At 42.0% G+C, this 26,385-nt stretch overlaps 1 protein-coding gene across 2 annotated transcripts in view; it reads right to left on the bottom strand.

Moving 5' to 3' along the window:
* Positions 1 to 26,385, bottom strand: part of LOC137658002 (pyridoxal-dependent decarboxylase domain-containing protein 1) — a 62,722-nt gene that overhangs the window by 2,667 nt on the left and 33,670 nt on the right. For both annotated transcript variants that reach the window (XM_068392722.1, XM_068392730.1), the window contains exons 9-16: positions 24,478 to 24,582; positions 23,977 to 24,078; positions 21,803 to 21,874; positions 13,579 to 13,680; positions 10,841 to 11,005; positions 9,825 to 10,059; positions 8,232 to 8,384; positions 812 to 1,014 (exon numbers count right to left, since the gene is read on the bottom strand). In XM_068392722.1, coding sequence (XP_068248823.1) covers positions 812 to 1,014; positions 8,232 to 8,384; positions 9,825 to 10,059; positions 10,841 to 11,005; positions 13,579 to 13,680; positions 21,803 to 21,874; positions 23,977 to 24,078; positions 24,478 to 24,582 — 1,137 coding nt within the window. The remainder of the gene's footprint in view (positions 1 to 811; positions 1,015 to 8,231; positions 8,385 to 9,824; positions 10,060 to 10,840; positions 11,006 to 13,578; positions 13,681 to 21,802; positions 21,875 to 23,976; positions 24,079 to 24,477; positions 24,583 to 26,385) is intronic.

A 26,385-nucleotide genomic window follows, 5' to 3' on the forward strand; every position in this document is an offset into this window, starting at 1 on the left:
AACACTTTTACTTTATATGTTTATGTATTAAGTTATAGACATTGCACCATGAATTTTATAAAAGCTCCATCTTGAACACTTTTACTTTATATGTTTATGTCTTAAGTTATAGACGTTGCACCATGAATTTTATAAAACCTTCATCTTGAACACATCTGTATACAGTACGTTTAAAAGTTAGTTTAAATTATTTAAATGCTATGCAATGCTTTATAGCCAATTCTCCTAATGTCAGTGCAACTTGATATGTTCAAAAGCATGCAAAACATTGTTGGAATAATTCTTAAATATATCAGTAATCAACAATATTAAAAGAAAGAAAAAGATCTCTTATTAACAGTTCATTAGCTAATAAACAAAGAGTGAAATACAAACATTAAGTAGAAGTGTTAATAGTCTATAGTAAGCAAATAATCTTATTTAACATTGTCTTTTTTACCACACCTAATGACCTAAGTTAAGAAACTGAATATTCTTTTGAAAGTATCAATCATAATCAACATTCTTTCCCTATTTATTTATAATAATACGGAAAATATTCAATAGCTTTAACCCCTTTAAATTAAAAATTCTCTAGGACATAATTTGGAAACGATCTATCATTGGTATTTGGCCTTTTTAACGTTTAGACAATACCACAAGTTACGAGTTTTACGTTGAACTTGGCATTGAATTTTGCTTATATTGTACAGAGCGTAAAAAACAGAAGATCATTAAGAGTGGAATTTAGAGTAAATCTATACTTCCCAATTAATTACTTAACATGTGAGAATACTTTAAGGGAAAACAAATCACAAACAAAAGAACTTACTTGCATATGATATCGATAAATATTTTCCGTACTCTCTAACACACCAGCCGTGAGATCGAGCGTGCGACCTTTGATACCCGGGGGTGGGGGTGGAGAAAACCAGTTGTAAACGGACCCCACGATCGGCACGTGCCGCAGAATGCCCTCCTGCCAGAGTCTTTCTTCGTTCTCCCTCCTCAGATCTTCAGTTGCCGCTTCGATACCTGATTAACGAACAGGAAGCACCGAGTTATATTTCTAGGTTTTCATAGGAATTGTCTTAGTGATTTGCTATTGAATAAGAGTTGAGAAGTGAAGTTTAAAGCAGCTGGACAATCAGATGAAAAGAGATCAAAGGTAATGAATGATAAATACAAGACAGAAAGTAATATACTGTACATTAATCCATTGACTACTGCAAATGTTACGTTTCAAGACGGCTGAAAAACTGCTAAGAACAGTTGATACAGAAATCTACGTTAAACTTTTTTTTTATGCTTTTCATAATTTTTTCCATATCTTTTAATTATCTTTATTAATTCAAGCTTTTACAAGCCCCAAAAATCACACTTTAAAAAATTACTTTTTTTTTTTTTTAAATTCATCTACCCACTGCAACCTGTGATATGGATTTACATTATTATTATTATTATTATTAATATCAGCTAAGCTACAACCCTAGTTGGAAAAGCAAGATGCTATAAGCCCAAGGTCTCCAATAGGGAAAAATAGCCCAATGAGGAAAGGAAATAAGGAAATAAATAAACGATATGAGAAAAAATTAACAAAATCTTTCAAAAACAGTAACATCATCAAAAAAGATATGTTATATATACTATAAAAACTTATGTAAAATGTTATTTTCATTAGTAAAATAAATTTTTGAATATACTTACCCGATGATCATATAGCTGTCAGCTCTGCTGCCCGACAGAAAAACCTACGGGCGGAATACGCCAGCGATCGCTATACAGGTGGGGGTGTACATCAACAGCGCCATCTGTCAAGTAGGTACTCAAGTACTCGATGTCAACATAGAACCAATTTTCTCCTCTGTCCACTGGGTCTCTATTGGGGAGGAAGGGTGGGTCCTTTAATTTATGATCATCGGGTAAGTATATTCAAAAATTTATTTTACTAAGGAAAATAACATTTTTCAATATTAAACTTACCCGATGATCATATAGCTGATTCACACCCAGGGGGGTGGGTAGAGACCAGCATTACATGTTGACATTATTATGAGCTAAGTATTCCGTATTTCATTTTAGCAGTTATTCAAAATAACAAGCATAAAATAAATAAGTACCTGGTAAGGAAGTCGACTTGAACAATTACTCTGCCTTTTTAAGTACGTCTTCCTTACTGAGCCTCGCGATCCTCATAGGATGCTGAGCGACTCCTAGGAGCTGAAGTATGAAGGGTTGCAACCCATACTAAAGGTCCTCATCAAAACCTCTAATCTAGGCGCTTCTCAAGAAATGACTTTGACCACCCGCCAAATCAAGTAGGATGCGAAAGGCTTCTTAGCCTTCCGGACAACCCAAAAATATTAATAAAACATTTCAAGAGAAAGATTAAAAAGGTTATGGAATTAGGGAATTGTAGTGGTGGAGCCCCCACCACTACTGCACTCGTTGCTACGAATGGTCCCAGAGTGTAGCAGTTCTCGTAAAGAGACTGGACATTCTTAAGATAAAAGACGCGAACACTGATTTGCTTTTCCAATAGGTTGCGTCGAATATACTTTGCAGAGATCTATTTTGTTTAAAGGCCACGGAAGTTGCGACAGCTCTAACTTCGTGTGTCCTTACCTTCAGCCAAGCTTGGTCTTCCTCATTCAGATGGGAATGAGCTTCTCGTATTAACAGTCTGATAAAATAGGATAAAGAATTCTCTGACATAGGCAAAGATGGATTCTTAACTGAACACCATAAAGCTTCAGACGGGCCTCGTAAAGGTTTTTAAAATAGAACTTAAGAGCTCTTACAGGACATAATACTCTTTCTAGTTCATTTCCAACCATACGATAAGTTTGGAATATCGAACGATATTGGTCAAGGCCGAGAAGGCAGCTCGTGTTTGGCTAGAAAACCAAGTTGTAGAACATGTAGCCGTTTCGGATGAGAATCCGATGTTCTTGCTGAAGGCATGAATCTCACTGACTCTTTTAGCTGTGGTTAAGCATATCAGGAAAAGAGTCTTAAAGGTGAGATCTTTCAGGGAGGCTGATTGAAGCGGTTCGAACCTGTCTGACATAAGGAATCTTAGAACCACGTCTAAATTCCAACCAGGTGTAACCAAACGACGCTCCTTCGTGGTCTCAAAAGACTTAAGGAGGTCCTGTAGATCTTTATTGTTGGAAAGATCTAAGCCTCTGTGACGGAAGACTGATGCCAACATGCTTCTGTAACCCTTGATAGTGGGAGCTGAAAGAGATCGTTCTTTCCTCAGATATAAGAGGAAGTCAGCTATTTGAGTTACAGAGGTACTGGTCGAGGATACGGATACTGACTTGCACCAGTTTCGGAAGATTTCCCACTTCGATTGGTAGACTCTAAGGGTGGATGTTCTCCTTGCTCTAGCAATCGCTCTGGTTGCCTCCTTCGAAAAACCTCTAGCTCTCAAGAGTCTTTCGATAGTCTGAAGGCAGTCAGACGAAGAGCGTGGAGGCCTTGGAGTACCTTCTTTACGCGTGGCAGACGTAGCAGGTCCACCCTTAGGGGAAGTGTTCTGGGAACGTCTACTAGCCATCGAAGTACCTCGGTGAGTTATTCTCTCGCGGGCCAGAGGGAAGCAACTAGCGTCAACTTTGTCCCTTCGTGAGAGGCGAACTTCTGCAGTACCTTGTTGACAATCTAGAACGGAGGGAATGCATATAGATCTAGATGTGACCAATCTAGTAGAAAGGCATCTATATGAACTACTGCTGGGTCCGGGATAGGTGAGCAAAGTATTGGGAGCCTCTTGGTCATCGAGGTTGCGAAGAGATCTATGGTTGGCTGGCCCCAGGTGGCCCAAAGTCTCTTGCATACATCCTTGTGGAGGGTCCAATCTGTTGGAATTATTTGTCCCTTCCTACTGAGACAATCTGCTATGACATTCAAGTTGCCTTGGATGAACCTCGTTACTAGTGAAAAGTCTAGACCTGTTGAACAGGTGAGGAGGTCTCTTGCGAACTCGTACCATGTCAGAGAGTAGGTCCCTCCTTGCTTGGAGATGTACGTCAAAGCAGGGTGTTGTCCGTGTTCACCTCCACCACTTTGCCTTGAAGGAGAGACCTGAAGCTTTTCCAGGTCAGACGTACTGCCAGTAGCTTCTTGCAGTTGAAATGCATTGTCCTTTGACTCGAGTTCCATAATCCCGAGCATTCCCTATCGCCTAATGTCGCACCCCAGCCTACGTCCGATGCGTCCGAGAAGAGAACGTGGTTGGGAGTCTGAACAGTCAGGAGAAGACCCTTTCAAAGGTTGATAAAGTCCTTTCACCAAGTCAGACCAGACTTTATCTTTCCGGAAACCGGGATCGAGACCGCTTCTAGCGTCTTGTCCTTTTCCAGTGAAAAGCTAGATGATACAGAAGAGGACGGAGGTGTAGTCTTCCAAGTGACACAAATTGAACCACAGATGACAGTGTCCTAACCAGACTCATCCACAGCCTGACAGGGCAGCGTTCCTTCTTCAGCATCTTCTGGATGGATAGCAGGGCTGGGGGTTGATCGTCTTGTTCAGCAATGTCCTCATCAGAGGGTTCCTCATCCGAAACTGATGAGGAAACGGCAACGGAGTGGGCAACGTCTGACTCGCTGAATCCGGTCGCACTGGTGGATGCGTGACGGAGCCGGACACAATATCATGGTACTGCTGCACAGTCTGTGAACTGTCAACCATGGGGACGCGAGGAAGTACAGCGTCAACCCGAAACTGTCTAGACTGTCTGGGTTGTGCAGTCAACACCCTACCGGGTTGCTGAGGTTGCCGCACTGCGTCACAACAAGTCACCTCTGCTGGTTGTTGAACGTCTTCCTAGTGACACACTGAACGTCCACAACCACCTCCGAGAGTCGCTTAACGTCAACGTGCGACTGGCAACCCACACTGGGTCGCATCGGTGGAGGAACCACCTCAACTGGCGGACGCGAGTATGATACCTCAGCGTCAACAGGGCGCACAACCAACCGGTAGGAAGGTTGTTGGCCAGAAGGTTCTTCTCCGTAAAAAATCCTCTATCAAGGACACAAGCTTGGACTGCATGTCTTGCAACAAAGCCCATTAGGGTCTACGGGAGCAGGTGTGGCAACAGACGGGGTTAGCGACTGAAGCGGAACCATTTACCATCCCTGGAAGCCTTGTTATGCTTTAATTAAAGTCCATAGGAGGCTAAGCAGCTTAAGGCTCCTCTCCAAATGACAGAGACCTCAAAGGAATATCAGTAGGAGGGAGAACAGCACTTTCTCATCTACAGGAACCATGTCCGAGAAAAGCTAGGTTATCTCAGTGAGGGTCTCACTGGTGCATAAGCAGCAGACCAGAAGGCAACGTTATGTAACTGCTTGACAGTCTGTGAACTGTCAAAAACTGAACTGTCAACCACAACAGGTGCGTGAGGACATACAGCACTGGTGCATTAGCAGCAGACCAGAAGGCAACGTCATGTAACTGCTTGACAGTCTGTGAGCTGGCGACAACCAAAGCTGTGTGGGGAAGCCTCAACTCCTGACTGACTAGTCTGCTGCGGGCGAGTGGCGGTAACCACAGTGGGTTGCGGAGGCTGACACACCGTGTCAAAACACGGCAGCTTGTGGTAGCTCACGCACGGCAACGGAGTGCTCCGTGTGTCTGTGGGAGTCAGCATGCGTCTGGCAGGGTCGACTGCGCATGGGTGGAGGAGCTCTCACAACAAGAGTGTGGGAGCAGGCAGCCGCAGCGTCTGCTGGGCGCACAACCGTGGCAGGTTGTAGGCAAACGGGTGCATCGTCAACCTTCTCCGCAGTCGGAGTGTGGGAGCAGGCAACAACCAAAGCAGAGTGGTGGTGCGTGGTGGGGACTGCCGTGGGTTGCGGAAACTAACGCATCGCGTCAAAACACGGCAGCTTGACTCCACCTTCCCACTGCTGATGCGGTAGCTCACGCATGTCAACGGAGGGTGCCGCACGTCGGCTAACGTCAACATGCGTCTGGCAGGGTCGACTGCGCATCGGAGGTGGAGCTCTCCGCAGCCGGAGTGTGGGAGCAGGCAGCCTCAGCGTGAGCTGGGCGCACAACCGTGGCAGGTTGTAGGCTAACGGGAGCAGTGTCAACCTTCTCCGCACGAAACTCCTGCATAACCGCAGCTAACTGAGTCTGCATAGACTGCAGTAAAGACCACTTAGGGTCTACAAAAACGGCAACAGACGGAGCTACTGTCCGTTGTGACTGAGGGTCTAAAACAGCTGGTGCGGCAACAGACGGAGTTACTGCCTGTTGCGGTACCACCTTGCCTCTCTTGGGAGGTGTGCAGTCGTCGGATGACTGCAGCGAGTCCGAACTGACCCAGTGGCTACACCTGGGCCGTTGGACTTGCGCGGAAGGGACCGACTTGCACTTAAAAAGCTGCGAGATGTGGTCCATGGTTTCTTACGAGAAACCTCTTCCGCAGACGAGGTATAAATGGGCTCTCTCGTCTTTGTGTGGGTGGGGCGATCTTGGGTAGATACGCCCGAAACCACGGAGGGAAAAACGTCTGTTCGTTAATCAAGGCCTGTGGAACCCATAAGTCGTTCGACATTACTTCTCCCCTGGGCTTGGGAGCTTGTAAGAGGTCCCGGACTAGGTGAACGACTGGCACGAACAGACGAACCCTCGGACGCAACACTGTAACACTTTGCGCATATCACTTTATCACTTTGATTTTCTGTTTTGCACTTATTTCACTGAAATCGAAACTTTAACTGATTTCTACCTGAAACACGCAATCCTATCCTTCATTAAAAGGTAGTAATTGAGAAAACAGTCGTACAATGCAACAGAAAACATAAATAAAGATAAAGAATTCAGTGGCTGGAAAAGAGACTAAACACTAGATCAAATAAACTACGTTTACAATCTCTCACCGCACATAGCCTGGGAACAAGAATAAAACCCTAGAAACGTTTTACCTTCTTCCCCTACAGCGACTAGGGAGGAGAGTAAAAAACGAGAACAACGTTACCAGCTTGAACGAAACGTTTATTCTCCTCTCTCTCCCTCCGTCTCTATCTCTCTCTCTCTTTCTCTCTTGATTTCGCACCTGAGAGAAGAGCCCAATTATATATCGTTAAAACATGTTATTTGCTAAAGGAAAAAACTGAAAGGTTTTCCAAGTAAAAAGTTCCTTTAATTTAGAATTTAAACCATTTAAGCTAAGAAAGAATGAACGAAACGCCAGAATCGGTTTACTCTTACTGCAAAGTGAAACCGTGATACTCTCTCTCTCTATCGTAACGATAGAGCGCATGTTGAACGTCCTGAACGTCAACAACTGCGTAGACTAAAAACTAAACGTTAGTTCATCTTTGAAACAGTACGAGACTATCAAAGAAATTCTTTCATAAAACATTAAAATTTAAAAAGTATTAAATTCTTTAAAGGTTAAATACGATATAACGGGCTCAATGTTAATTAACTTCGGTTCCAAGTTAGGACCGCCTACTATCAGGAAAGGTCGCATATAAACAAACATAAAAATTTATTGTTATATGTTTATAAAAAATGGAAAGTTAATCGAAGAGGCCTATAAAGGCGGAGAGATATAAAATATATAGATCTATAACGTGTTAAGCAAAATTACCAAAAACCTAAACACACTTCCGTCTAAGGGAAGGGTCGGCCATTTAAAAGTGAAAGAGAGTCCATACTCTCTTCGTCACCATAATTAAATCTATCCAAAACGAGTTCAAGTTTTGAAATGAAGATAAAACCCCTGCATAGCGAAAGCTCAAAACTGGAATAGTGTACTTCACCAAATCGTTGTGAAAACAAATCCAGTTAGTAACAGCGTATTTAGTAGGTCTTGCCAGTGGCACGACAGAGAGAAAATTGGTTCTATGTTGACATCGAGTACTTGAGTACCTACTTGACAGATGGCGCTGTTGATGTACACCCCCACCTGTATAGCGATCGCTGGCGTATTCCGCCCGTAGGTTTTTCTGTCGGGCAGCAGAGCTGACAGCTATATGATCATCGGGTAAGTTTAATATTGAAAACTCTGTAATACATAAAAAAATCTGCGATGTACTCAAGGAGTGAAAGATAAAATGAAATATGGCGAGGGATTACTGTAGCTGGGAAGTGTACGCTCACGTCCTTGTTAACACCTGAAGAAATTTCAACAACAACAAGAATACAAGTAATTGAAATTCATTAAGTACTTCATGAAAATCTTAAAAGAACATTATTTAATAACTCAAAACACACTTAGCTACCTTTTTGGACGATATCGGTCATCTGGTCCAAGAACTTGGACGAGGTTTCAATATCTTTCCCGGTATTGATGACCAAAGACAACAGTTCGGACAGATCAGTTTCGGCAGTCACCATTCCGAACCTGACGCAGTTCATTCTGTCGCTGCCTTCGCCTTCGGAAAAAAATTATATTCATAAAAAGACATTTCTGACATTACAAAAAAAGGAGGTTAAATTTTTAGGAAAGAACCTAAATAAAAAATTATTAAGATTAATGAGCACTGAAAATTGAATTAAAGTGGAATCTTTTTTTTTATACAAACCATTATTCACATACGTCCACAATTGGGGTCATTTGAATGTTCCCAGTATAAGGATAGAAAATTACAACAAGCCCCAATATAAGGAAAGAAAATTATAAGTCCTCAAAATAAGAAAAAACATTACAAGTCCCCTTAAAGTAAAGAAAATTACAATGTCCCCAAAATATGGAAAGAAAATTACGTCAGGTTCCAAAAATATGGAAAGAAAATTACATCAGGTTCCAAAAATATGGAAAGTAAATTACATCAGGTTCCAAAACTATGGAAAGAAAATTATAAGTCCCCAAAATACGGAAAAGGAAATGACATTAATTCCCGAAAATAAGAATTATCAAAGATAAGAACCTGTGTATGAAATCAATAAGTGCTGAAGAAAAATATTTTTATTTCTTAGAAATATCGATAGGAATTTTTAATACATAAGTAGGATACCTCTTTAGTCTTAGCAAGACCAGTTGACAGAAAACAAGAGAGAGTAAAGTTGGATGCCTAAGTTAATCATGTTGGACTTAAAAAACTTTCCAACTTAAGAACTCACTCGTAGAACACATCTTGTTCTTATACAAGAGACTTAATGATTACAGATATAGCTGTTATGAAACACCAGGCCCCTGATACTTAAAAACACTCGTCAACCAACTTGTTCCCTCTATAGTATTATCTGATATCAAATATTTAAGATTTGTAGGGTTAGGCAATGGAACCTATAGTCCATTTCTTTTAGCGATGCATATTTGCACCGACTCGCGGCGGTGCCCTTTTAGCTCGGAAAAGTTTCTTGATCGCTGATTGGTTAGAATTATTTTGTCCAACCAATCAGCGATCCGGAAACTTTTCCGAGCTAAAAGGGCACTGCCGCGAGTCGGTGCAAATATGCGTCGCTAAAAGAAATGGACTATAGCTATATGAGTGTTCAGTTTGTATGAAAAAAATGTATCTTAAGTTTGTTTCAGCAGAACAACAACATTGTAGCACAATAAACATTGTTGCCAAACATATTATTTACATAGGAGGATCAAGGTGCAGACTACCTATGTTAAAAGAATGCTGAAAAGAGACAGACTCATCAACAATATATTGGCCCTAAGACAACTCTTCTCTGTCCTGCTCAAGAACTAATGTCGATTCCATAAAGCTTACAGACTTTAAACAGGGAGGACCAAAAGAACGAAAGTTTGTATTCACGAAGGAAAAAAATAGGGTTAACAATAAATTCTTCAACAGTACATATCAAAACCTACACCAGTTATTTATGAACACTGTGGTACATGAAAATTCAAATTGCCTTACCTAGGGAAAATGCGGAATCAGATGCCTTTAAGAGCTGCACTAGATGGATGTTTAATGAATTTATATCTTCTTTACCCGACTCAGACAAAGGATCTTGAGTCATCAGGAGGTCGGGCAAGTAACGAACACCTCCCAGACCAGCCCAGCCTGGAATGTCCACCAACTGAAGATTTGAGGCAGATGCAACAAGCTCTGTGAAGGTTTTCCTTTGCTTGACTGTGGCATTCAGTATATCCTGTAATAATGAAGGGGGTGTGTTATTTCATTAAAGAGAAATTTAATTAGAGAATCTATCTACATACAGTATCTTTATATAGATAGGGTAGAGTCAAACAATATTAACTTCTTTTCCATTTCAGAAATATTTCACAATCTGTTGTTGTCTACGCACTTAAAATCTTTACTATTGTGAATCTTTGAATAAATACAATTAGAGAATCTATTCACATACAGTATCTTAATAGAGAAAGGCTATTGTCAAACAATATTAGGTTCTTTTCTGTTTCAGAAATATTTTACAATCTGTTTTGTTGTCTAAACACCTAAGAACTTAAATACGGTAAATTTTTGAGTAAATACAAGTAGTAAATCTACTTACATACAGTATCTTTATAAAGGCTATTGTCAAACAATATTAGATTCTTTTCAGTTTCAGAAATATTTCACAATCTGCTATGCTGTCTAAACACTTGAAAACATTACTACTGTGAATCTTTGAATTATTTAACTGAATATATAATGTTATGGATAAAATTCATTACAGTGATTTTGATTCCGATGTTCTAATTTGCGGAGGAAGTCCATCTGACCAAACATCTAAGTGAGAAGAAGTCCTTATCTCACTGATAATGGTAAAAAGAAAAGTAAATGCAGTAATAGGATGAAACCTACCCTACTATTCTGCTCATAGATGTCACTACCGATGTCTTTGATGTTTCGACCCAAAGTTTGCTTTGAATATTAATCTAGCACCTTCTACACAAAACTTAAAGTGCTATTGCTTTAAAGAATCTTACCAACTGGTGATGCAGTGAATGAATGAAGAGATCAACATGTGCCATTGTGATGTGATGAGTCTCGGGACCTTCAATTGGGCTCCATCGCAACACCAACCCAGCAGTTTCCAACTGGACCAGCTCTAGAGGAATGATACCCACATCTCTTCGGACAACTTGGCCAAGCTGTCGAGACAAATTGTGAAATATTAAATGCTTTTTCCTAATACATCTAAACTACATTCTTAAGGTAAAACTACCTTTCTAATATGATCACTGCACTATATGATAATCCATTTAGCAGAATGTTAGCAAAGATACCTGATAAAATACGAGTACACTATATGCCATAGCTATTACAATAATAAAACCGGGTAATAGAACTCCTAATCTTTAGGCATTGCTATTATAAAATTGATTAACAGGACTCCTAATTTTTAGGTATTGCTATAGTAAAAACAGGTTAACAAGACTCCTAATCTTTTGGTATTGCTATAATAAAAATAGGTTAATAGGACTCCTAATCTTTTGGTATTGCTATCATAAAACAGGTTAATAGCACTCTAATCTTTAGGTATTGCTTTACTAAAACTGGTTAATAGGACTCCTAATCTTTAGGTATTGCTATAATAAAACTAATTAATATGACTCCTAATCTTTGGGTATTGCTCTAATAAAACAGGCTAATAGAACTCCCAATCTTTAGGTATTACTATAATAAAATTGGTTAACAGTACTCCTAATCTTTAGGTATTGCTACAATAAAACAGGTTAATAAGACTCCCAATCTTTAGCTTCCCAGAGCTCAGCCTCCAAGATATATTCTAATAAGAAATGAAAATTAGAGTAAGGAAAAGTTATATTGCTAAGTGGAGGAGAAAACAATGGGAACATATGAAACCCTAAAGCCAAAATGTAATTCTGCCGAGACTAAAGAACTACTAAGAAAGTACCTTGAATGGAGTGGTACACTAACTACAGTAACCTGTGTTGTTTAAAAATTCCTCTGCTTTGCTACAATTGATTTGATGTGTTCCAGTAAGCTATGGCTCGATATTATTATTCTGTTTTATTTGTCATTACTGTTCTTGAACAAATTAATCAATGAAACAGAGTAGTCAGTCACAAGTGGTAGTTTCCATTGTAGATGAACCACTAGATCAGCATATAAATAATCTTTTACTTCAAGCAGAATCTGGTGTACCAGTGGGAGGAATGAAGATGAGCTAAAAGCACAAAAGCAAGGCACTCTCAATTTGAAATGACCTATTCAAGGTTGGCACAGCACAAATAATTATGACCATGATACATCTTCCTAAGCACAGCTCCAGACACAATTAAAGAGCTTTCAAAATATTCATCTAAAATATACATCTCACAAATCTAACCACGGCAGGTTTTTTCGATGCCACAGAAACCATTGATAGTCCTTGGGAGGCATTGTATATTCCCAACAAAAAACTTATGATGATATTAAACAAAAAACATTCCTGCCATCATCAAAAGGCCTACGATACATCAAAGGAGTGCCCCTGATAAACAGTAAGCTCTCCTATCCAAGCCAGGGTTAATCTCCAAACTGCTGTTCTGAGCCCATTGGATAAAAACGACCTGTGATACATGCTACTTAACAACACCCACTTTAAAGCTTGAGCACTCCACACATGACGTCCCACCATCCCAAAGATAACCCGATAACCCACTCCAGACAGAGCCCTCAAAAAGTTCACAGCGTATCTCTTCCCAATTACTACGAAGTATGAAAATTGGCAACTTCATATCATAATTCAGTGAGTGAAAATGACTCAGAAAAAAACAGGGAAAACTAAGAATAGAATTAACTCAGCTAGAGCAGCTGCCATTTTCAGTTGAATATATTATTCATATTATAAACACGAAGAATATACCACAAGAGGTGTTAATTCTGAAGTAGTAAATATCCACAATCATATACAGTATTGCTGCATTTTCTTTTTAAATTGTGAGCTTTTGAATTTTTTCACATTCACTTTTCAATAGAAGATTGATATGAATCACACGAGTATTTAAAAATATAAAGAAACTTGACAACTGTATAGGGAAAATTTAATAATAGCGAAACAAATACAGTAGGGGTCAAAATTAAAAGGTATTTGCCAATGAGTGAAGTGTTGAAGTTAGAATGACTATAGTCCATTTCTTTTAGCGATGCATATTTGCACCGACTCGCGGCGGTGCCCTTTTAGCTCGGAAAAGTTTCCTGATCGCTGATTGGTTAGAATTATCTTGTCCAACCAATCAGCAATCCGGAAACTTTTCCGAGCTAAAAGGGCACCGCTGCGAGTCGGTGCAAATATGCATCGCTAAAAGAAATGGACTATACTGTAGTTCACTTGTTGACGACTACACCATTTTGTTATTTCAATTTGTAATTTCAACTCTCTAAATTTAGCTTATTCATTTATATTTTTAAGATTATCCAAATATACTTTTAGTTTACTTTTGAGAATACTCAAATAATATATATTACCCTTCCACTGACGAAGCACTTAAAAAAATATGAAAACTGCCAATTCACAAATATAAATTGTTGCAAGATCGTGGAATTTAACCAGTTTATATAATTAATAACTTTTATCTCAAAGGAATGGCAATAGATTACAATGCTACTATTTCCGTGTACGTACTGTAAACTAAAGTAGCAGTTACAAAAATACTCGCAATACAAAAGACATGCATCATATATATTAGAAAATACAAAAGTTATAAGTGGTACTTACCCAGGAATTTAAATTATCATAATATTCTGGATTTTTACCACCCGTATTATTCTCGTCTACGTACTGGAATACTACCGCACCGCTGACAGTCTCGAGAAGTTGCTGTAATGATAAAAGATGTAATGTTATTAGATATTAGCCTGATTACTATCAATTGTCTAATTACGGGACAGGGTTATATTTCTAGAATCTGAGTACTCATCTCAGAACGTGTTTTTGACACTAAGATTCTTACAACAGCATATAATGTCATCCGTTGAAATAATATAACTACCTTTCCAGTTGGTATTTAAGCTTTATACTTTTGTTTTTTTATCTGAATATGACAAATTTGTAGATAATTTGTATTTTTCTTAACTATACAAACCTTAGCTATTTAATAGGAGTATTACTTTCGGCATAGCTGAAATGACGAGCCATTAATTTTCAACAAGGGTTTACTACCCACACCGCTAGTTAGCGGGGGTAGGAGAGGGTGGCTTGCTAACGCCCCCCCCCCACCCCCTCTCACACACACCTGTGCTTGAGCTCACTTTGCTTGGAGGTAGGGCTTCAAGGGGGATAGGGCTGGCGGGCAAGTTTGGTTAAATAGCTAAGGTTTGTATAGTTAGGAAAAATACAAATTATCTACGAATTTGTCATTTTTTCCGTAACTGGAATACAAACCACACTATTTAATAGGAGTGACTCACCCATTTGGAAGGGTGGACGCCCCAGCCAATTTGGCTTTACCCGGGGGCTCCTTATCTGAGTGTGTTAGCACTCAAGAAATAAGGAGTCCCTGCACCTCGGTAAAACCTTGCTACGCAAGGTTCGCAGCCTACACAAGCTGTGTGTGAAGCTATGTAGAAATGTGACTCATTCTAGAAAGTTGTTCCGAAGTTCTTTAGATGGAAAACTGTGCACTAGGACTTTCCCAATACCACCTCGTCAGGGTATGGGGACGCAACAGTATTAATCTTAATACTAGGTACACAAGGGAGCATGGTTTACCTGCAGTGGTTTGAGGTCAGCTATGCTGAGAACCCAAGATGCTGCTTTCCCCAAGAGAGGGGATGATGAAGAAAAGGATAAGGGCCAGTCAAACCTTTTCATTCGTGCAGACTAAAACCAGGTAACAATACCCTCAACCTTCTGCTACTTGTCCAATAAGGAGCTTGAGGTTTTAATCCAGCTGTTGTGCAGCCACCACAGGACCGATAGAAAACGTATCGAGTCTCCTATGGGTCACGTCTTGCAGGTAGTGGGATGTGAACGTGTTTTGAAGTTTCCACACCCCAGCTTGAAGAACCTGCGTCACTGAATTTCTTTTGAAGGCCAGTGACGTAGCTATGCCCCTGATATCATGTGCTCTGGGGCGACGTGACGGAGGAGGGTCTGGATTCCGTGCAAGGTCAATGACCCTGCGAATCCATGCTGAGATGGTGTTCTTCATGACCCTCCTCTTGGTCCTTCTTGTGCTGACGAATACTGCAGGCAAACGAGGACGGGCTGCGGCTGTTCTCTTGAGGTACAGCCTCAAACTCCTTACGGGGCATAGTAAGAGATGGTGTAGGTCATCTGTTACAGTTCAGAGACTAGAAACTGTAAGGAGTCGAATCGAGGATCCGCTACTCCCGGGTTCTGAGTCTTAGCAATAAACTCAGGGACGAAGCTGAACGTTACCTCTCCCCATCCCCTTGAATGGGCGATGTCGTATGAGAGACCATGAAGTTCACTGACTCGCTTGACCGAGGCCAAAGCTAGCAGGAACACCGTCTTCCAAGTCAGGTGGCGATCTGTTGCCTGGCGTAATGGTTCATAGGGAGATCCCTTAAGAGACCTGAGAACTCGAACCACGTTCCATGGGGGAGGTCTCACTTCTGACTGGGGGCAGGTAAGCTCATAAATCCGTATGAGTAGAGAAAGTTCTAACGATGAAGAAATGTCCATTCCTTTCAGTCTGAAGGCGAGGCTTAAGGCTGAGCGATAGCCCTTCACTGCCGAGACTGATAGGCGCATTTCTTCACGCAAACACACGAGAAACTCCGCTACTGTTGGAATAGTGGCATCGAGTGGAGAGATACCCCTTCCACGACACCAACCACAGAAGACTTTCCACTTTGCCTGGTAGACTGATGCTGATGATTTTTACAGATATCCAGACATCCTAATCGCAACTTGTGAAAATCCTCTCTCAGAGAGGAGATGCTGGATAGTCTTCAGGCGTGAAGTTGCAGCGAAGCTACGGCTTTGTGGAAGATATTGGCGTGTGGTTGTTTGAGTAGATTGTGTCATGGAGGGAGTTCTCTTGGTGGCTCCATTAGGAGTTGCAGAAGGTTCGGGAACCATTCTGCGTGATGCCATAGCGGAGCTATGAGGGTCATTGAAAGATTGACCGATGTTCTAGTCTTGTTTAGTACCCTCCTCCTCAGACAGAACGGGGGAAAGGCGTAAACATCGATGTTGTCCCACCGTTGTTGGAAAGCATCTTCCCAGAGAGCCTTGGGGTCTGGGACTGGGGAACAGTACAGCGGGAGCCTGAAATTCAGGGCCGTTGCGAAGAGGTCCACAGTCGGAGAACCCCACAAAGTCAGGACTTTGTTGGCTACTAGATGATCCAAAGACCACTCGGTACTCACTATCTGAGATGCTCTGCTCAGGTTGTCGGCGAGCACATTCCTTTTGCCTGGAATGAGGGGCGCCGATAGTGGTATCGAGTGGATTTCGGCCCATCTCAGTATCTCTACTGCTAGATGGGATAGTTTCTGCGAAAAAGTACCGCCGTGTTTGTTGATGTAGGCCACTACTGGGGTGTTGTCGCTCATCACTACCACAGAGTGACTTGCCAGGAACTGTTGGACTGTTGAAGGGCCAAAACGACGGCCTCCATCTCTAGGAGATTTATGTGGAGGTACTTTTCTGACTCTGACCAGAGGCCTGAGGTCGTGTGGTGCAGCACGTGGTTTTGAAGCATCTGAAAACAGCATCAAATCCGGGGGGAGGACGAGAAGATCCACTCCCTTTCATAGATTCTCGTCTATCCCCCACCACTGGAGGTCTGTCAGTTCCGCAGGTCCCATAGGGATCTGGATGTTCGGGGAGTCGTGTGCTTGATTCCACCGGGACTTGAGTCACCACTGGAGGGATCTCATCCTGCGGCGACCATTGGGAACTAGACGGGCCAGCGATAAAAGGTGACCGAGGAGATGTAGCCACAATTGGGCTGGAAGTTCTTCTCATCTGAGAAAAGGTCTTGCTACCTTTCTCAGCCTTGCTATCCTGTCGTGTGATGGGAAGGCTTTGTGGAGAATGGTGTCTACAATCATGCCTAAGTATACCAGTCTTTGAGTGGGAAGCAGAGAGGACTTCTCGAGATTTACCATGATCCCCAGATCCTGGCAAAGTCTCAAAAGTTTGTCTCGGTGTGGAAGAAGGATTGACACCGAGTCTGCTAGGATTAGCCAGTCGTCCAGATAATGGAGGAGACGGATGCCAATCCTGTGTGCCCAAGATGACACTAGGGTGAACACTGGTGAAGACTTGTGGTGCTGTGGAATGACCGAAGCACAGCACCTTGAACTGGTATATTCTGTTGTCTAGGCTGAATCTTAAGTACTTCCTTGAAGACGGATGGACTGGGATCTGGAAGTACGCGTTCTTTAGGTCCAGTGTGCACATGAAGTCTTGCGGTCTTCCTGCTAGACTGACCGTATCTGCAGTCTCCATGCTGAACGGAGTTTGTTTGACAAACTTGTTCAGAGCTGAGAGGTCGATGACTGGTCTCCAGCCTCCAGACGACTTGTTTACAAGAAAAAGTCGACTGAAGAAGACTGGGGATCCGTTGAGGACCTCTTGGAGAGCGCCCTTCTTCAACAGGGTCTGGACTTCTGCCCGAAGGGCTGGCCCCCTTGCCGATCCCATGGCAAGGGAGTTCAATGACACTGGATACCTGGTCAGGGGAGGTAGAGATGTTATGAACGGGATGCGATATCCTAGACCGATCACGGAGATTGTCCAGGAATCAGCCCCGAGTTACTTCCATCTGTAGGAACAACTTTGTAGGCATCCCCCCACTGGTGGAAATGCAGGGGGATTGCCTATCCTAGCGGTTGCGGCCTCGGCTGCTCCTTCTAGGATTTTTACCTCCCCTGGAGGACTTCTTGCCTTTCCTGTCTTTGACAAGAAAGGGCTTAGACACCGTTGTCTTCACTGCAGTTTTTGTCGTTGTTGTGGTCTTGGTTGGACGGGACTGCTGTGGTGCTGGAGGTTTATAGGGCTTAGATGTTAAAGCCCTATGGAGGAGGGAGTCTTGATGAGACTTCCTCCACCTCTCAGCAGCATGTTCCACATCCTTAGGCTCAAAAAGATGAGACACCTCTATGGAGGAATGTCTGAGCCTATTGAGCTTGACGCTAGGGATCTTCTGGTGGAATCTCTCAGCTACTGCATCCCAACGTTTCAAGATGGTCTTTGCCCACAAGTTCGAGACTTGGAGGGTAAGAAACTCGATCGTGCAAGTACCAGAGAGAAGAAAAGTTTCCATAGCTTTACTGGTACGTTCCTTGGAGAAATCCTCGGATCGTATCAAGATAACTAAGGTCCCCAACAAGATATCAAGCCACGAAGTAGCTTGCATAGCATACTTCGTGACCTTCTCCTGGTTGAGGATCTCGGCTGCCGAGAACGAGACCTGCCGGTTGGAGAGTCTCAAGAGGGACTCCCCTAGTTCGCTCTTCCAGCGAGTGGTGAAGAGGAAGAGCTGAACTAGGATCCTCCAGGATCTCGAAGTACTGTACCTCCTCTGCTGTACACAAGGAGGTGGGAGGAGCTTGTTCGTGGTACCGGAACGGTTGGAGAAGGAAATCTCGGAGAGCTGCTGGGCAATCTTGTCACTGGTACTCTTCACCCCTAGAGACCAGGGCAGGGCTGCACTGGTCTTAGAGGGTTTTTGAGTACCAAAGAAGTGGTCTAGGACCGTGGCTTTGCCCTCTCGAATGGGAATCTCTGGGTTGGAAAACCCGTTGAGAACCCTCATTAGAGTCAGAACCTGCCAGAATACATGTTCTGACTCCTGCTGGTCTGCTCCTGTTGTAGGACTTGCAGCGAAGTCTCCTCCTATTCCCAAATGCTCATTTTGGGGAAAATCGCAGACATTCATGAGTGGCTGGCTGGCTCAATCCTAGCCCTAGTGGAGGACTTTGGCATGGTTTTGTAGTCTTTAGATTTCTTCCGGGGAAGGAGGTAAGACTCCAACATCGATGAGTGTGGCATGTCCCTTCTATTCTCAGATTGTGAAGAACTCTCGGCGTGAAGAGAGATTTCCTCCATTGGTGCGATGGGGGGAAGTCTCTCTTCGCGTGGTTCCCTAGGTGCAGGGAGATCTTAGTCCGAAAGGGATGGAGAGTTAGTCTGAGGAATAGGAAGAACTTGCCTCGATGGTCTGAGTGGAGTCGGTTTCACCCTCGAGGAAATGACCGCGTCCGGATCTCCTCTTTTCCTCTTCAAAGGGGTAGAGGAAGCCATGGTTCCATACCCTAGATCAGACAGGAGAGGCTTGAAAGCCTGGTTTACAGTTCTGAGCAAGGCATTGAACCAGGGCTGTTGGCTGACAGACGCACTGTCAGACAGACTCCCTGAAGGGAAAGGGACCGAAAGTTCCCTGGGAGGAGTTACTGGAATAGGTGGGTTTGCCTGAGAATGCAGCTTAGGGATCCTGAACCCATCTACATGTTTCCCTTCTCTCACAATGCGCGATGGTATGCGCTTGCGAGGAGGGGAATGAGGCGGTGGCGACCTTGCCGGATGACGTTCCTGTTGGTGCGCATGCTCACGCGCGGGACAATATTGGCGCTAAAAAGGTGCTTGCGCGGGGGAGAATATTGGTGCTCGCACACGGGACACTGTTGGCGCACGCACGCGCAGGAGAATCATGATGAGCGCGCGGGCACGTGAGTGTGTGTTGGCGCGCGTCCGAAGAAGAAAGAGCGCGCATGCGCGCAGGAGAATGTTTGCACGCACACGGGAGAGTGTTGGCGCACATCTGTAGGAGAGAGAGGGCGCGCATGTGTATCTCTGTGTGCGCGCATGAGAATGATGACGCGCGTGTGAGCGCAAAACTGGTGAGCGCTGGCGTGCAGGTAAAAGTTGGCGTGCAGGTGAGGGCAACAAGGTTGTTGCCTCACTTACGAACTTGCGTGCAGGAGAGTGATGGCGTGCAGGTTTTGACTGGTGCGTTGGTTGGCGCGCAAGATGGCGCACAGGAGAGCACGGATGCGCAGGTGATGTGGGGCGCACATGTTGGAGCGCGGGAGTGCTGTTGCGCAGGAGAACATTGGAGCGCGGGAGAGTGCTGTTGCGCAGGAGAACATTGGCGCGCAGGTAACTGGAGCGTAGGAGAAATTTGGCGCGCAGTTGAGTGCTGGCGCGCAGGTGGGCGCTAGCGCGTAGGAGATCGTGGGCGCGTGGGCACATAGGTCCAGGAGAGCGCTGGCGCGCAGGAGATCGTTGGCATGCAGGAGAGCGCAAGTGTGTTGTAGTGTGGTTGCGGGTAGGCGACCCTGAGCGTGTTTGCGCAGGATGCGCATGTGATGGAGGGCGCATGTGCACATGTGAGCACTGAGGATCTTCATGGCGCGTAGGCACATGTTGGCACGCAAGCGCGTGAGGTTGCTGCCCTTTGTAAGGGCGAGCAGGATGGGTTGTGCGCCGAAGTGTTGGTGACTGACGAGCTGCTGGTGAGCGTGGTGGTGCGCAGGGAGAGAGTAATGGCACACAATAGCGCACTTTGGTGGAGGTTTATTAGGCTCATACAGGAACGGCGATGGAAGGTCGGCAGGTCTGATGGCTGGATGGTCGACGTGTCCTTTAAAAGGACGATGATCCATCGAAGGAGATCACGAACGATCTGCAGAGAGGTCCAGGACCGAAGTCCCAAGACTGGTTGCAGGTGCAGTGATGGATGATCGGTCTAGAGGCTCTTCTGCAGGGGACTGCATTGAAGACGTTGAACCAAAGAGGTGCCTTATCACCGCAGGTGAAGGAATGCCTCTAAAGTGAAGAGGAAGGCGAGCCTTCCGCCTTCCGACGGATGCGCCCTCTGGAGGCCGATGGATCAGCAAGCTGACTGTCAGCAGTCCTCCGAAGAGGAGTCTCTGTAAGTGAACTCCCCCGAGGGAAAGAAACACTAGCACGAGAGACCGATGATGAACTTAGTTTCCCCCTCGGAGGATGGTCAGGAACGGGGGAAACTAAGTCGGCAGCTACCGTAGAGTTTGGAGTGGCAGAGGAGATGGGTGATGTCGCATGAGACACCTCTGACACAACAACGTCGACAAGTGTCAGGGGATCTACCTCTGATGGTGACGACAACTGCTTGACAGAAGTACCCATGCGGATGAAATCAAGCAATGCCTCCTTGGAGGACGAACCTGTAAGACCCAAGGAGGACCAAATCTGAAACACGGAAGTTAGTGACAAGGCCTTCCCTGGTGGGAGAGGTGGTGCTGCTTCACTGGGGGAAGCAACCTTATCTCTCAAGACCTGGGGTTGGTCAGAAATAAATTGGTCTATGCTACTACTCGACGGTCTCTCGAAAGAGACCGATTGACTAGGAGCTTCGGAGGAGGTTTGGGCGACGGAAGAAGAGGCCTAGGGTTTTTCTTGCTTCGAAGGAGAAATATCCCCCTTGGACTTCTTATTCCGCCATCGCAAAAACCTCTCCCACTGGGAAGAAGGCCGCTCCCTACACTTGTTGACACTATCGCACTGTTGACCTCTGCAAGAAGGACAAAGGGCGTGAGGATGTCTCTCGACCGCCGACATGAATGTTCCACAGGGGCGGTCGGAGAATCCAGGGCAGGTGCGCATGGTCGCAGAAGTCAACTTCACACACACAGTCTAAGAAAAAAGAAAAAGCAAAAAGCATTAATGGCTGCCAATTGTCGGCGAGGATGAAGAACAGCAACGTCCGTTCATCATCCGAGCCGAAAGCAAAGTGAGCTCAATCACAGATGTGTGAGGGGGAGCGGAAGCAAGCTACCCTCCCTACCCTAGCTAACTAGCGGTGTGGGTAGTTAACCCTCGTTAAAAATTAATGGCTCGTCATTTCAGCTAAGCCGAAAGTAATACCCCTATTAGATGGCAAGGTTTGTATTCTAGTTACGGAACAAACGAGCTTTGATGAATAACATAATCTTTATTCAAAGCATATTCTCTATTTGACAAAGAAAAGGAGTTAACTTACCACTGTGCCAACTGGCTTATTAACCAAATCGTGAATACTTATAGCGGCTCCTCCCCCAGGTGGTGTCGGACTCTGAAAAAAATAAAAATCCTCAGAGGCACGAATATAAAATATTCTACGAATTTCTACACTCGATTCTTTCCTGGCTGGTGTTATTACAGTACTTACATTATCAATAAAATTTATTCAGAACTTTTCCATTGTAAATATAAATCAAGATTTGAATATTTCAGTGGTTTATAATCTTGTGTATGATTTTAGATTAAAGTACTCTTTAATCTAAATTAAAATCTTATTTAATATTTCATGGGGTCGTATCAGCAACAGGAAATTACGACATTTGTCATTGTAATGGTACAGCACTGAGAGAGTAGGAACTTTATAAAATGAGGACTTTGAAATTCTAGCAATTCATAAGTGTATGCACTGCTATTCTAAATCATTTTTGAAACAATTTCTTGATTTTATAAGCTAAGAAGATTCAAGTTTATTTCTTAGGCAAGACACCTTCTCTCTCTCTTGTTGTTTTAATAAATCTACAACATAGCAAAAACTTTTCTTATGACTTTCAGCAAACAGCGAAGCATCAGCCATGGGAACTAATTTACTACTTAGCCATGAAATTTGAAATTCATTCATAATTTGTAATTTTTCATATTCAAATTTTTTAATAATTTTTTTTTTCTATCATCCATAGTGGCGGATCTTCGTTAGTTCACAATTCGTACGGTGGATGGTAAGTCTATTCAAGATAAGAATTATCCAATTCAGTCATAATTTGTAATTTTTCATATACTGTATTCTACTTTTATAATCATCATTTTTTATATCATTCGTATTGGTGAAACTTTGTTCGTTTAAGTCATATGGCGGATGGTTAATATACATCTACTCAAGATAAGAAATACATATACAGTATCCTATTTTCTAGACCACTTGAACACTACTTGATCTCGACAAAAGAAAGTTAATACATTTCTATGGAGTAAATATCATAAATATATATGACCATTCATTTAACCCTTTTGCCCCCAAAGGACATACTGGTACATTTCACAAAAACCATCCCTTTACCCCCATTGACGTACCGGTACGTCCTTGCAAAAAAATGCTATAACAAATTTTTTTTCATATTTTTGATAATTTTTTGAGAAAATTCAGGCATTTCCCAAGAGAATGAGACCAACTTGACCCCTCTATGACAAAAATTAAGGCTGTTAGAGCAATTTAAAAAAATATACTGCAAAATGTGCTGGGAAAAAAATAACTACTTGGGGGTTAAGGGTTGGAAATTTCCAAAGAGACTGGGGGTAAAATGGTTAAGTGATGGACCTATTGAGCTATTATCTAAATTTTCTGTTCTCAGCAACTGAAATAGTGATATTTTTTGAGAGAAAAAATCTGGAAATATAGAATATAATTATCATTGTTAATGATCCAGTTGATCTTTGAAGAGCTGCGATATCTTATTACTGTTCTCTAACAATAACCTCATAAATCCAGATAAAATTTAACGAATTACCTATACTACCTTTATTATTTTAATGGTCACTCACTTTTCTGTAGCATATTTATCATCTAATCTTTCTTACGTTGCCTGCAATAAAATATTAGCAATCCCTACAGAGGACTAAGTTTATGGAGAACTCTTAAATTACCATGAAAATATACTTCAACAGACATAACTGAGGACTTGTATAAATAATGATACATCATCAACTTCTATATGAATAAATCTTGTATAAAATAACCTATGTCATCAACTTGCTTATACAGAAATCTTGTAAAAATAACGTGAGACGTCATCAACTGGCATACGAATATATCTCGTAAACATAAGGTGATGTCATGAACTTGCATATTAATAAATCTTATATAAATAACAAAAGATGTCATCAACTGGCATATGAATAAATCTTGTAAATAACGTTAGATGTCATCAACTGGTACATGAATAAATCTTGTAAAAATAACGCAAGACGTCATCAACTGGCACATGAATAAATCTTCTAAAAATAACGTGACGTCATCAACTGGCACATGAATAAATCTCGTAAAAATGACGTGAGCCGTCATCAACCTGCATATGAATAAATCTTGCAATTATCTAATTTATAAGAATATAACTATCCTCTTAAAAGCAAAAGCATTACCGTCATCCTCGCGAAACTTACAAGCAAGCGTATTCTAGGAAGAGACGCTAGATGTTGTTGTAAAGCATGGCTCAGTTCGAAAGCATGTTGGAAACGAGCAACGACACCACTCTGTCCCAAGACCTGTGAGAAACATTACGAATGTTAGCACAAGATAGTTTAAGTGGATATAACTTCACTTATTACGACAATGTTTACATGTTAGAGTAATTTCTTTTTAAAATTAATAGAATTTTCATAATTTATTCATCAATATGGCAAATGAACTTAACACATTATTAAAGTAATTATTTTTAAAATGATAAGAATTTTCATACAGTAATTTACTCATCAATATGGCAAATAAACTTTACACATTATGAAAGTTATTTCTTTTCAAAATGAATAGAATTTTCATAATTTATTCATCAATATGGCAAATAAACTTTAGGCATAAAAGTAATTTCTTTTTAAAATGAATAGAATTTTCATAATTTATCCATCAATATGGCAAATAAACTCTTAATGTTTCTATGCACTAACCTGTAATGTGCACCACAGCGGAAGTGACACAAGGCGGACGTGAAGATTTAAAGCCGTCAGTCCAGCTGCGTGAACTGCCGAAGCTTCGCAAGCCCTGTATAATGTCTGATCACATGTTAAGGAATATAGAATATACTTTTAGCTTCCCATACATACAAACACTTCCTAAATATATATCTTATTAGTATCCCTCAAATCCATTATATATATTGAGTGAAATTGAAAAATCAAACTGACATCCATTAATTTTAAAATAACAATATTCTGTAACTTGTTTACTTGGTTTATTTGCCTTCTATTTGCCAGTTTTCACCAATTCTTGTCTTCTTTTAAAGGTTAATCATGAATGGCAGAGGCAAGGGACAGTGACAATGGCTGCTAATGACTCAGTAGGTAGACCTATAAGCTCTCTCAAACTCAACTCCCTTAGCTAACAAGGATGGTGAAGTCGCAGACACTACAAAAAAACTATTAAGCTCGAGTGGGACTCGAACCCAAGTCCGGCAGATCACCAGGCAGGGACATTTCCAATAGGCCAATGTGAGTGATGGATCATCTAATAAAGAGGGAATTAACTAGTGTTTTAAACTGCACTTGTAAATGTTATATTTGATTAGTAGAGGATTTATTTTGATGATGTATTTTAACTAAGAGAATTTAGAATACAGTAGTTGAATGATTATTAAGTGTGGCAGTATTATTAGAAAGGGTGAATATATAATATACTGTATAGAGAAGATTGTTTCTAATACATACATACATAGGCCTACATATACCAAGCCGACATCAAACAATTGAAACAGAAAAGGGGACCTCTCCTCTCTACGTTCCTCCCAGCCTGTTTATAATACTGTAAATAAGTAGTGATAATTAGTGAAGATATGAGTTTACGTGACGTCAGGTCACGTGGAGTTGTTGATAGTGAAGGAGATTGTCAGAGGGTTAGTTAGCTGATTGGACTTATTATTGTATTACATAGGTGGTGGGTTCGCTTTCTTATCTCTATTGGTTCGGATGTTTTGTGTTTAAAGCTGACAAATGGAATAGAAGGTAAATACAGTATAGTGTAAATTTATCAATATTGTCAATGGAAGATGATGTTTAGATATGAAATAGTTTGCCAATTCCCCTTTGGGTGTCTCCAATAGTGTGTGCACAAGTCATTTGGGAGCTTCAGAAGCTCTTGCAAAGAAGGCTATATTGGAGCAGTGTGTAGACATAAGAATCGGGCTGTGAACTCATATATAGTCCGAACATATGATTTAATATTAAGTTCATGGAGATTGAAGATTGTATAAATCAACAGCCTAACTTAAAGTACTTCTTCTTCTTTTTCTTTGTCTGCATCTTTTCCCACTTTTATGTGGGGTCGATGTTTCTGGCCAGCTTTCTCCATCTACCTCTGTCCCACATTCCATCACCGGTTAATCCCTTTGATCAAAGGTCATCCTTAATACAGTCCATCCACCTTCACTTTGGTCTCTATCTCCTTCTCATTCCCTGTACCTACATTTCCGTCACTCTCCTCCCAATATACTGCTCATCTCTTATGACATGACCATACCACCTCAGTCTACATCAAGAGCATAAATGATTTAGATAGACAGGTCGTGCACCTTTTGTTGAAATTTGAAAAGTACTTTTATTGTCAGATATGTAAAACTTTAATGGTGTAATAGTTGTAGAAAATTGGATTGTATTTAAGGATTTAGGCTACATTGCCTAGTGCTGGACCCAGAGAGGCCATTCAGCATCCAAGTCCATCTAGGGTAAAACCTTAATGTTACACTGAGGTAAAAGTTAGAAGTTGCAAAGCAAGATGAAGAAAGGAAGTATGAATGGAGGTAAAATACAAGGACCCTTAAAGCCAACAGTGTACTGAGGGCAATACAGCCATACAGGGTTATA

The sequence above is a fragment of the Palaemon carinicauda genome, chromosome 1 (genome assembly GCF_036898095.1).
Source record: "Palaemon carinicauda isolate YSFRI2023 chromosome 1, ASM3689809v2, whole genome shotgun sequence".
Taxonomy (NCBI): domain Eukaryota; kingdom Metazoa; phylum Arthropoda; class Malacostraca; order Decapoda; family Palaemonidae; genus Palaemon; species Palaemon carinicauda.